At 48.8% G+C, this 12,439-nt stretch overlaps 1 protein-coding gene across 4 annotated transcripts in view; it reads right to left on the bottom strand.

Moving 5' to 3' along the window:
• GRIPAP1 (GRIP1 associated protein 1) overlaps window positions 1-12,439 on the bottom strand; it is a 253,480-nt gene that overhangs the window by 226,804 nt on the left and 14,237 nt on the right. For 3 of the 4 annotated variants that reach the window (XR_003941032.1, XM_030194003.1, XM_030194004.1), the window contains exon 2: window positions 3,383-3,449. Coding sequence is in view for 2 of the 4 variants with exons in the window: in XM_030194003.1 (XP_030049863.1) it covers window positions 3,383-3,449 (67 nt within the window). In the remaining 2 variants the exon portion in view is untranslated. The remainder of the gene's footprint in view (window positions 1-3,382; window positions 3,450-12,439) is intronic. The other variant, XM_030194005.1, reaches the window with a different exon arrangement.

The raw sequence follows: 12,439 nt of genomic DNA, 5'->3' as shown, positions 1-12,439 counted from the left end.
CCCTAGCCGCTTTAGCCTTTCCTCATAGGGAAGTCATCCCCTCCTCTTCATCATTTTCGTTGCCCTTCTCTGTACCTTTTCTAATTCCAATATACCTTTTTGGGGATGTGGTGACCAGAACTGCACACAATACTCAAGATGCCATCACACCATGGAGCGATATAAAGGCATTATAACGTCCTCATTTTTGTTTTCCATTTCTTTCCTAGTAATATCTAAACATTCTATTTGCTTTCTTACCAGTCACCACACACTGATCAGCGGGTTTCAACATTATCAATAAGCACCGCCACACTGGGAAAAAACCAAAGGTCCATCAAGCCCAGCACTCTGTCTCCGACAGCGGCCAATCCAGGCCCCAAGAACCTGGCAAAAACCCAAAATTTAATAACGATCAATGGACTTTTCCTTCAGGAATCTATCCAGACCCCCTTTAAACTCAGCAAGGCCAGCTGCCGTCACTACCTTCTCCGGCAATGAGTTCCAGAGTCTAACTACGCGCTGAGTAAAGAAAAACTTTCTCCGATTTGTTTTAAACCTACCACATTCTAATTTCATCTTGTGTCCCCTGGTTCTATTATTGTTAGAAAAGTGTAAACAAACGCTTCACATCTGTCCGCTCTATCCCACTCATTATTTTGTAGACCTCTATCATATCTCCCCTCAGCCACCTTTTCTCCAGGCTAAAGAGTCCTAGCCATCTTAACCTCTCCTCATAGGGTAGTCGTCCCATCCTTTTTATCATTTTTGTCATCCTTCTCTGCACCTTCTCCAATTCCTTTATATCTTTTTTGAGATGCGGCGACCTGAACTGAACATAATACTCCAAGTGCGGTCGCACCATGGAGTGATATAACGGCATTATAACATCCTCATGTTTGTTTTCCATCCCTTTTCTAATACTCAACATTCTGTTCGCCTTCTTAGCTGCCGCAGCACATTGAGCTGAAGATTTCAACATCCTATCCACAATGACTCCCAGATCCCTTTCTTGGTCCGTAACTCCTAAAGCGGAACCTTGCATAACATAGCTGTAATTCGGGTTCCTCCTTCCCACATGCATCACTTTGCACTTGTCAACGTTGATCTTCATCTGCCATACCTAGATCCCTTTCCTGGTCGGCGTCTCCTTATGTGGAACCTTGCATTACATAGCTATAGTTCAAGTTCCTGTTTCCCACATGCATCATTTTGCACTTGCTCACATTAAACATCGTCTGCCGTTTGAATGATCGGACTCCCAGTTTCATAACGTTCTCTCGTAATTTTTCACAATCCTCTTGCGATTTAACAACTTTGATTAACTTTGTGTCATCAGCAAATTTAATTACCTCACTACTTACTTCCATCTCTATATCATTTATAAATAAGTTAAAAAGCAGCAGTCCCAGCACAGACCCCTAATGGTATAGAAATCTTAGATTACATTAGAAATATTATTCTTTATTTTAGGACGCATGTAAATGGGAAAAACTATAGTTTCAGCTTCATTTAGGTTGTAACCTAAAATATAACTAACAGATTTACAAGTGTCCATAAAGCTCAGCAAGGAAAGATTTGCTTGAGAAAAACAAAGGGTCTGCATATAAACCTAGCCTATGCTCTGTATTCCACTCTAGAATGCCAGTAATGTCTCTACTGAGGCATACACTGGGAAAAAGGCTACTAGACCAAAAAAAAAAAAAAAAAAAAAAAAGAAGGATAATCCTATGCTTCCCCTATTTAATATAAATAGTTGTGAAAGATCCCCAATTAAGCTTCACATGTGCAGCTGAAGTATTGTAAGGCAGTGGACTACCCTCAAGAACACTAGATCAAAGTCCAGCCTTTATAGAAGCAGAAAGAGGTTAAGACCACAAGACTTGTACAGAGGTGATGTATCAAGTTTAAAAAGTGATGAAAGAATGTTTCGCACAGGGGCTCATTTCCAAAGCACTTACATTTACAAAGTTCCATAGGCTACAATGGGGTTCATTTTTCAAAGAGAAAAATGTCCAAAACGTGTCATAAAGCACCATTTGGACGGATTTCTTCTCAAAACGTCCAAATCTGTATTTTCGAAACCTGTTTTGTAGACGTCTGTCTATGCATTTTGTCTGCAGTGCATCCAAATCACAAGGGGGTGTGTTGGGGGCATTTTGAAGGCAGGATTAGGACATGCCTAACACTTGAACGTTTTACAGCCATAATGAAAGAAAACAATGTACAGGATGAAAACTTCAACATTTTGTTTTAGACCTGTTTTCAGAACGAATAAGGCACAAAAAGGTGCCCTAAATGGCCAGATGACCACTGGAGGGAATCAGAGTGACCCCCCCCCCTCACTCCCCCAGTGGTCACTGACCCCTAATATGAATAAAAACAGTACTCACCAGCCTCTATGACAGCCTCAGATGTTATAGCCAAGTCTATTAGAGCAGAATGCAGGTTCGCAGAGTAGTGTAGTGGTGGGTGCAGTGCAGGTGGACCCAGGCCCATATCTTCCCCTACCTGTTACACTTTTGGTGGAAACTTTGAGCCCTCCAAAATTCACTAAAAACCCACTGTTCCCACATACAGGTGCCCCCTTCACCCATAAAGGTAACTGTAGAGGGTTTTGGAGCGCTCAGCAGACAAGATAAGGGAGCAAGGGTGCAACGTATACCTGAGAGCATTTATATGAAGTCCACAACAGTACCCCCTAGGGTGCCCCACTGCTCTCCTGGGATGTCTGTGGAACCAGTCTGCTAAAAATACTGGCCCCTTCTACATCCAAATGGCTTGATTTTCTATGTTAACTTGAACTTTTTATTTCTTCCAAAAATAGTCTGAAATGCACAGAGCATGAAACCTTTTTACAAACAATATTTTCAAGGGAAAAAAAAAAAAAAAAAAAGATAAATGTTTTGCGGTTTTGAAAACATTCATGTTTTCTAGCGCAATACATCCAAAGTCCAACTTAGCCGTCATATCGAAAACGCCCCTCTACGCAACATTGTAAGTCTAAGTGCTTCGAAAATACACCTCATAATGTACCTCTAAAAAATTCACACTGATCTTTGTGTACAAGCACAGATACAATTGTATTAAGCCATTTTACAAATACGTTTACAAAACTCTGTGCCATACTGATCAGCAAGATTGGCCTACAGGAACTACAAAGCAGTGATTCCTTAACTACTATGTATGAGGGTGAAATGGCTGCATAAATGTCTTGGGAAGGAGTCCAAATTCCAAAATGTTATTCAAAACTGATTAATAAAGTAGATTTGATACAAGCATGAACTTATAGAATTCCAACAGAAATCCATCTGGTCCTGCCATTTTTCCTGTTATTTCAAAAATGTTAAAAAAAGAACCCTAAGTAATTGGTATTAGTTTTTGTTTCATTTGTCAGTTTTACCAGTGGTGTTCTTGCGAACCTCATCAGAGAGTTGATAGTTTTGGGTCCTCAGCTCCAGCAGCTGCCCCTGTCAAAGAAAGGCACAAACAGTATGGTCACACTGGGAAGATATTACAATGACATTCTATCCCTTCTGGCTAAGAAACCCATCTTACTCCTCCTCCTCCTCCAACAGTCCATCAAATCAACACAAAATATATAATAAATTCTGCCAAAGTTTCCTTGTAGAAAAAATTGATCATATGGAAGTAATTTTATAAAGGTTTTTCTATTTCTATAGGTGAAATTTGGGCTTACCTGCATATTTCCTTTCCTTGAGACATGCTAGACCAGTCCAGATCAGCAGGTTGTGTTTCCCATCTCGCAGATAGAGGCAGAAACCCTAACTTTTCAGTGACATCACCAGTACAAGGATTAGTGCAGCCTGGCCCTTGCCAATATATTTTTGTCAAAGCTGATGTTCAAATACCCCCAAACACATAACAAAGAAACTACCTCAAGTAGTTCAGGCCACAACCCAAATTTTTCTTCCAAAAACTGAAACTACTCAATATTGAGGGAACCCATAACCCTAGAAAAAGCAACACACATCACTATATATTCAGGTCTAGCAAGACTCAAAGGAAACTGGCAGATAAACCCAAACTTCACCTCCCTTATCCATCTGTCCCGGGTGGGAAGAGAATGGCCCCATGAGGGCTACTCCTCCAAAAGCACCCTTCTTCCTTCACCTGTACATCCAACCTGTAGTGCTTTATAAAGGAACACAGGGAGGGCAAGGTAGCTGCATTAGAAAACTCCACTGGTGACCCTGCCCTAGCTTCTGCACAGGACACTCCCTGGGCTCTCTGAGTGCACTTCTAACACAGTTGGAACCTCTTTCAGGTTTAAGAAGTAGGCTGAAATAATTGCCTCTTTGATCCAGTGAGCCAATGAGGATTTGGAAGCCAACATCCCTATGCTGCTCACTATGCAGGATGAAAAGGTAATCCAGCTTCTGAAAGTAAATAGTCATGCTCCTTCCTTGAAAAAGCTGGGAGACACATTGTCCGATTCAAATGAAATGGAAAGACGACCTTAAGCAAGAAGATAGAGCAGCTTTTAAACCAGAAGCTGTGGAAAGGTTGACAGTTGCTCAAAAGCGCATGGTTTGGAACAAGGTATCTTTAAAAGATATCACCAAAATAAGGAAGACAGGGCAGCCTGACAGCGAGGTAGCAAGAGAGACCATAGTAGACCAGCAGGCTTATTTTCAAAGCACTTTGGGAGGCTAAGTTCCATAGGTTTCTATGGAACTTTGGGAGGCTAAGTGCTTTGAAAATATGCCTGCAGGTGTCTTTAAATAAAGAGCAGACAGATTTTCAAGATTGCAAACGGTCACTGTCAACTGCTGAGCAAGTGTTTAATTGGAACAAACATTATTGAAATGTCTGTATGCAAATGCCATAAGCCTAAGAAATAAGATGGGAGAGTTAGATATATAATCTGAGACCTGGTGGAAGGAAGATAACCAATGGGACACTATAATACCAGAGTACAAATTATATCACAGTGATAGGGTGCATCAAATCGGTGGAGGGGTAGCATTACACATCAAGGAGGGCCTTGAATCAAACAGACAAAGTTCTGAAGGACACAAAAACACGATCTTGGAATCCCTATGGATAGAAATTCCACATGTAAAGAGGAGAAGGGATAGTGATAATGTACTCCAGTCCACCTGACCAGAATGGACAGATGCAAAAGTGTTATCAGAAATTAGAGAGGCTAACAAACTGGGGAACACAATAATAAGGTAAAATTATGTATAATCATACCTGATAATTTTCTTTCCATTAATCATAGCTGATCAATCCATAGACTGGTGGGTTGTGTCCATCTACCAGCAGGTGGAGATAGAGAGCAAACTTTTGCCTCCCTATATGTGGTCATGTGCTGCCGGAAACTCCTCAGTATGTCGATATCAAAGCTCCATCCGCAGGACTCAGCACTTAGAGAATTACACCCACGAAGGGACACTCTGCCCAGCTCACCACCGCCGAAACGGGGAGGGGAATTAACCCAGCTCATCCCCACACAAGTGGGGGAGGGGAATCCGTCCAGCTCATCCCCGCGGAGCGGGGGAGGGACACCACACCCGCCGATGCGGGGGGATCTGGCTTATCCTGCAACCGCAACCGCGGGAGGAGCTGACTGACCCTAACACCGCCGAAGCGGGAGGGGTACAAAACTGCCCTACAGCCGCACGAAGCGGGAGGGAGTGCCGGCAGAATTTTAAGTCTCAATCCAGCCCCGTAAAACGGAGGGGAGAGGAATGCAGCAGCTCACTGTAACACAAACTCGTCTTAACTCTTGAAGAATCCAAGTGAAAAAACTTGAACACGAAGTCTTTCTGAAGTAACTGAAGACTAAACTTGAACCTGAAATGCAACCAGAATAAAAACAATACAGATATCTGGGAGGGGCTATGGATTGATCAGCTATGATTAATGGAAAGAAAATTATCAGGTATGATTATACATAATTTTACCTTCCATATCATCAAGCTGATCAATCCATAGACTGGTGGGATGTACCGAAGCAGTACTCACCCAGGGCGGGACATAGAAATCCCTGACCGCAACACTGAAGCTCCAAACCGGGCCTCCGCCCGAGCAGCCACAGTCAAGCGGTAATGCTTGGAGAATGTATGGGCCGAAGCCCAAGTTGCCGCCTTGCATATCTCTTCCAAGGAGACGGAACCGGCCTCTGCCATCGAGGCCGCCTGAGCTCTTGTAGAGTGAGCCTTCAGCTGGATAGGCGGCACCTTCCCCGCGGCCACATAAGCCGCTGCAATGGCTTCCTTGACCCATCTTGCCACTGTAGGCTTAGCAGCCTGCAGACCCCTACGAGGACCTGAATACAGGACAAACAGATGATCCGATTTCCGGAAATCATTGGTCACTTCCAAGTATCTGATGATGACTCGTCTCACATCCAGATATTTAAGAGCAGAGTACTCCTCTGGGTAGTCCTCCCTACGAAAGGAAGGGAGACATAGCTGCTGATTCACATGGAAGCGAGAAACAATCTTGGGCAGGAAGGAAGGCACTGTGCGAATAGTCACTCCTGCCTCAGTGAACTGTAGAAAAGGCTCTCGACATGAGAGCGCCTGGAGCTCGGAAACTCTTCTGGCTGAAGTGATAGCCACCAAAAAGACTGCTTTCAACGTCAGGTCTTTCAGAGATGCCCTTGACAAGGGTTCAAACGGCGGCTTCTGCAATGCTCTCAGCACCAGGTTGAGATTCCACGCAGGCACCACTGAGTGCAGAGGAGGGCGCAGGTGATTAACTCCCTTGAGAAAGCGCACCACAGCTGGCTGCGAAGCCAGGGAAACACCCTTCAGGCGGCCCCTGAAGCAAGCCAGAGCCGCTACCTGGACCTTAAGGGAACTGAGCGACAGGCCTTTGTCCAGACCTTCTTGCAGGAACGCCAACACTGAAGAAATTGGAGCAGTGAAAGGAGAAAGAGAGCCTGCTTCACACCACGCTGCAAAGATACGCCAAACCCTGGCGTAAGCAGTAGAAGTAGAGCGTTTCCTCGCTCTCAGCATAGTGGCGATGACCTTGTCTGAGAAGCCCTTCTTCCTCAGACGCTGCCGCTCAATAGCCAGGCCGTAAGACCAAAGGGGGAGGGATCCTCCATCACCACGGGACCCTGATGTAACAGGCCCTGCTCCACTGGCAGCCGCAGAGGATCGTCGACTGAGAGCCTGATCAAGTCCGCATACCAGGGACGCCTGGGCCAATCCGGACCCACCAGGATTATCCTGCCGGGATGCTTTGCCACCCGGTCTAGTACCCTGCCCAACATGGGCCAGGGCGGGAACACATAGAGAAGCTCTTGTGTCGGCCATTGTTGGAGAAGAGCATCTACTCCCAGGGATCGAGGGTCCCGTCCTCTGCTGAAGAAGCGCGGCACTTGGCAATTGGCCGATGACGCCATCAGATCTAGGCTCGGCTGGCCCCAGCGCTTCGTGATGTCCAAGAACGCCTGAGCAGATAGCTGCCACTCTCCGGGCTCCAAGGTATGGCGACTGAGAAAGTCCGCCTTGACATTCATGACTCCGGCAATGTGGGCCGCTGACAGCTGTTCCAGGTTCGCTTCCGCCCACTGGCATAGACTCATAGCTTCCTTGGCTAGAGGGGCGCTCTTGGTACCTCCCTGGCGGTTGACATAGGCCACAGCCGTGGCATTGTCCGACAGGACCCGTACAGGCTTCAACACCAGTACCGGGATGAACTCCAAAAGCGCCAACCGAATGGCCCTGAGTTCCAGGAGGTTGATAGACCACTTTGCCTCTGCAGGAGACCAGAGCCCCTGCGCTGTCCTTCCCAAGCAGTGGGCTCCCCAGCCCGATAACGAGGCGTCCGTCGTGACGACAATCCACTCTGGGGACACCAGAGGCATTCCCGCAGACAACTTGTCTGTCTGCATCCACCAGCTCAGCGCCTTGCGCACTGCTGGATCCAAGGGAAGACGCACCGCATAATCCTCCGACATCGGAGTCCAGCGCTGCAGCAGAGAGTGTTGTAGTGGTCTCATATGAGCCCTGGCCCAGGGCACTACTTCCATCGTGGCCGTCATAGAGCCCAACAGCTGCACATAGTCCCAAGCCCGAAGAGGAGAGGCTACTAGGAACTGGTCCACCTGAGCCTGAAGCTTGACAATCCGATTGTCTGGCAGGAACACTCTGCCCACTTGGGTGTCGAATCGAACTCCCAGATACTCCAGGGACTGAGTCGGGCGCAGCTGGCTCTTCTCCCAGTTGATGATCCATCCCAGGGAGCTCAAAAGAGCAACTACCCGGTCCACAGCTCTGCCGCACTCTGCATAAGAGGGGGCTCGGATCAACCAGTCGTCCAGATAAGGATGGACTTGTACTCCTTCCTTTCGCAGGAAGGCCGCTATGACCACCATTACCTTGGAAAAGGTCCGCGGAGCAGTAGCCAACCCGAACGGGAGGGCTCTGAACTGGAAGTGTCGGCCCAGGACTGCAAAACGCAGAAAGCGTTGATGAGGAGGCCAGATGGGAATATGCAGGTACGCTTCCTTGATGTCCAAGGATGCCAGGTACTCCCCTGCCTTCACTGCCGCTATAACAGAGCGGAGAGTCTCCATGCGAAAGTGCCGCACTTTCAAGGCCCGATTGACCCCTTTGAGGTCGAGGATAGGCCGGACAGAACCTCCTTTCTTTGGTACCACAAAGTAAATGGAGTAACGCCCCTTGCCAAGCTGACTTTCTGGCACCGGAACGACCGCACCCAGGCGGATCAGATTGTCCAAAGTCTGCTGCACTGCCACAGCTTTGACCGGAGACTTGCAGGGAGAGAGTACAAACCCGTCTCTTAAGGGTCGGCAGAACTCTAGCTTGTAGCCGTCTCTGATGACTTCCAGCACCCAAGCGTCTGAAGTTATTGTGGTCCACTCGCCCAGAAACGAGGACAGCCGTCCTCCAATCTGCACTGGGGCGTGGACCAATACCCCGTCATTGGGTACGAGACCCTGGGGGAGGACCGGAGGGAGCACCTCCGGGACGGCGGTCTCTGCGAAAGGAATGCTGCTTGGGGGAGAACTTCCTCTTAAAGGAAGAGGGGGCAGAAGCACCCGACCTGCCCGGGCGGTACCGACGGGCTTCCTGAAACCGTCCTCTGGAGGTACCGGGACGAGCACTAGCCCGAGCCCTGACCTCCGGTAACTTCTTGCCCTTAGACGTGCCGAGATCAGTCACGATTTTGTCCAGCTCGACCCCAAAGAGCAGCTTGCCTTTAAAAGGCAATCTAGCCAGGCGGGATTTTGAGGCGTGGTCAGCAGACCAATGTTTCAGCCAAAGCCACCGCCGCGCAGAGACAGTCTGAGCCATGCCTTTAGCTGAGGCTCTCAAGACATCATACAGCAAGTCTGCCAAATAGGCCAGGCCCGATTCCAGGGCTGGCCAATCATCCCTCAAGGAATGATCCGAGGGGAAAGCCCGCTGCACCATAGTCAGGCACGCCCTGGCCACATAGGAGCCGCAAACTGAGGCCTGCAAACTTAAAGCAGCCGCCTCAAAGGACGACCTTAAGGCCGCCTCCAATCTCCTGTCTTGGGCGTCCTTTAGGGCCGTGCCACCTTCCACCGGCAATGCCGTTTTCTTAGTCACCGCAGTGATTAAAGAATCCACGGTAGGCCACAGATAGGCCTCACGTTCACTCACAGCCAAAGGATAGAGGCGGGACATAGCCCTAGCCACTTTAAGGCTCGCTTCTGGGACATCCCATTGAGCCGAAATTAAGGTGTGCATGGCATCATGCACGTGGAAGGTTCTAGGCGGGCGCTTCGTCCCCAGCATAATGGCAGAGCCAACAGGGGCTGAGGGAGAGACGTCCTCCGGAGAGGAAATCTTCAAAGTGTCCATGGCCTGTAACAACAGGTTGGGCAAATCCTCCGGGTGAAAAAGCCGCGCTGCAGAGGGGTCATCCGCTCCATCCGAGCGGGGATCCGTCTCCTCCAAGGAATCCGCAAAGGACCGTTGGGAGACCCCAGACACGCTGCCCTCATCTACATCGGAGGAGACAAATTCCTCCAAGGCCTGGGAATCAACCCGAGGGCGTTTACCTCTGGGAACCTCAACCTCTTTACCAGAGGAGGGAGCGGGGGCAGCGTTGTGCATGAGGAAGGCCCGATGCAGCAGCAAAACAAACTCGGGGGAGAAACCCCCCAGACTGTGCACTTCCGCAGCCTGGGCAACAGCCCTAGGCGCTCTCTCAACCGGCGCTCGCAACAGCGGGGGAGAGACATGCTGCGCATCCAAAATGGCGTCCGGCGCGAAACTCCGCGAAGGAGCCGCGCGGGAAGAACGGCTCTTAACTTTAGCCGCTTCTGTGCCGTCGCCCAAATTAAGGGCGTTCATGGCATTAATGTCTCCAACCTCAAGGGCGGCCCAAGAAGAAGCTGTCCGAGCCGCGTGGCCGGCCAAGATGGCGGAGGCGAGGAGCGGGGGATGGGCGTTTATGGCGGGAAAAACCGCCACGCCGGAGGAAGGACCGGGACATGCATCGGTCGCGAAACTGTCACCCACCAAGGGCGAATCCGGCTTGAAGACCCCCGCATCCCCTCTAGAAGCGCTCGAGCGACCCGGGGAGCGACCCTTTGCGCCCTCGCCCTCCGACGCCATGTGCCACGAGGAGAAGAATCGGGGAACCCCCGCCCGCTATAAAAGGTAAAAATTACCTGCTGTCCGCTCCGAGTCGTAACGACCTGGTGTCTCAGTGAGTAGCTGCAATAGACGCTTAAATAAACGTCGAAATAAACGCCTTTAAGGCCGTTCAAATTTTTTTTTTTTTTTTTAACGGAGCCAGCGGGAGGGGGGAGAAAAGGAGGGACCTGGCACCACCAGGTTTGCACTTGCTCAAAAGAGCCCTCAACCCCAGGCACTCAACAAAACCTAAAAATTAGGCTTGGAGGCCTAGCCAGAGCTGCTGCTGATGTGTGACCACCACCTGCTGAGATAGAGAACATACTGAGGAGTTTCCGGCAGCACATGACCACATATAGGGAGGCAAAAGTTTGCTCTCTATCTCCACCTGCTGGTAGATGGACACAACCCACCAGTCTATGGATTGATCAGCTTGATGATATGGAATGGGTGATTTCAATTACCCAGCCAAAAATAATAATTGTACATGAGTGGTCTGTGTCAGAAAGATTGCTTAAAGATTTATCTGTGGAGAAAAAAAAAAAACCTCAGTAAAAAAGGAGACACACCTATCTGTAAGGCAAGCCTTCAAAATATAGGTGGCTCACAAAAATCGGTCATAAAAAAAAACTCCACTATTTTTTCTGGACCGAAAACATCCTTATAAAGCAATATATTTACTGATACAGCATCATTGAAAATAATACATAGCTACACATTGCAAATATGCATAAACAGTTCTACAGCACTTATCTTGGTATAGCCCAGTGATGGCGAACCTATGGCACGCGTGCCAGAGAGGGCACACAGAGCCCTCTCCCTTGGCGCACGCCGTCGCTGGTCCGCTCCGCCCACTCTCCCTCCCTCCCACCAAGCACCAGGCCGCCTGCCCTCGCTCCCTCCCTCTTCCAACCAAACAAGCATCAGGCCGCCCCGCCCGTCCTCCCTCCCTCCCAGCACCAGGGCCCCCCCTCCTCTGAAATTTAAAAAGTGTACGGGGTTAAGGCAGCGTCGGCAGTTGCAGCGGCAACGAAAAGCGTGTTCTTCACTCAGCGCGCCTTCCCTTGTCTCTCAAGCTCTGGTCCTGCCCTCATAGGCGGGACAAGAGCTTGAGAGACAGAAGGGAAGGTGCGCCGAACGAAGAACATGCTTTTCGCTGCCGCTGCCAGCTTAACCCAGTATGCTTTTTAAATTTCAGAGGGGGGGGGCCCTGGTGCTCGGAGGGAGGGAGGACTGATGCTTGTTTGGTTGGAGGGAGGGCGGGAGGTAGGCCTGGTGCTGGGTGGTGCTGCTGCGTGCTGGGTGGGAGGGAGGGAGGCCGGCTAGACATGGGTGGTTGGAAAGGAGGGTGGCTGGACATTTGTGTCTGGAGGGGAGAGGAGGGTTGCTGGACATGGATGGAGGCAAGAAATGAAGAAGAAAGGAGGAAAGTAAAGAAATAAATGGAAAGGAAGCCCTGGAAACGGAGTTAAGAGAACAGATAGAGAGCAGCAGAATCAGTGACTAGGACCAATATGGATAGAAAAACAAAATCACCAGACAACAAAGGTAGAAAAAATCATTTTATTTTCATTTAGTGTTTGGAATATGTGCAATTTGAGAATTTACATCTGCTGTCTTATTTGCACTGGGTATACTGGAGCTGTAACAGCTTATAGAAATGATTTATAATGAAAAAAATCATGTTATTTTTTTCTCCTATACTAGTATAATATTTTCAATTATGTCTGTTTATATGCGCCATGGCTGGTATAAGGGGTGTGGCTATCATAGGGGTGGAGTCATAGGTGGTGACCCTGCCCATAATGAGTACCGGCACTTTGCAATAAATAATTAGATTT

This window comes from Microcaecilia unicolor, chromosome 2 (assembly GCF_901765095.1).
Source record: "Microcaecilia unicolor chromosome 2, aMicUni1.1, whole genome shotgun sequence".
Classification (NCBI taxonomy): domain Eukaryota; kingdom Metazoa; phylum Chordata; class Amphibia; order Gymnophiona; family Siphonopidae; genus Microcaecilia; species Microcaecilia unicolor.
Note: the sequence above shows the minus strand (reverse complement) of the source record. Positions and strands in the feature narration are given on the sequence as shown.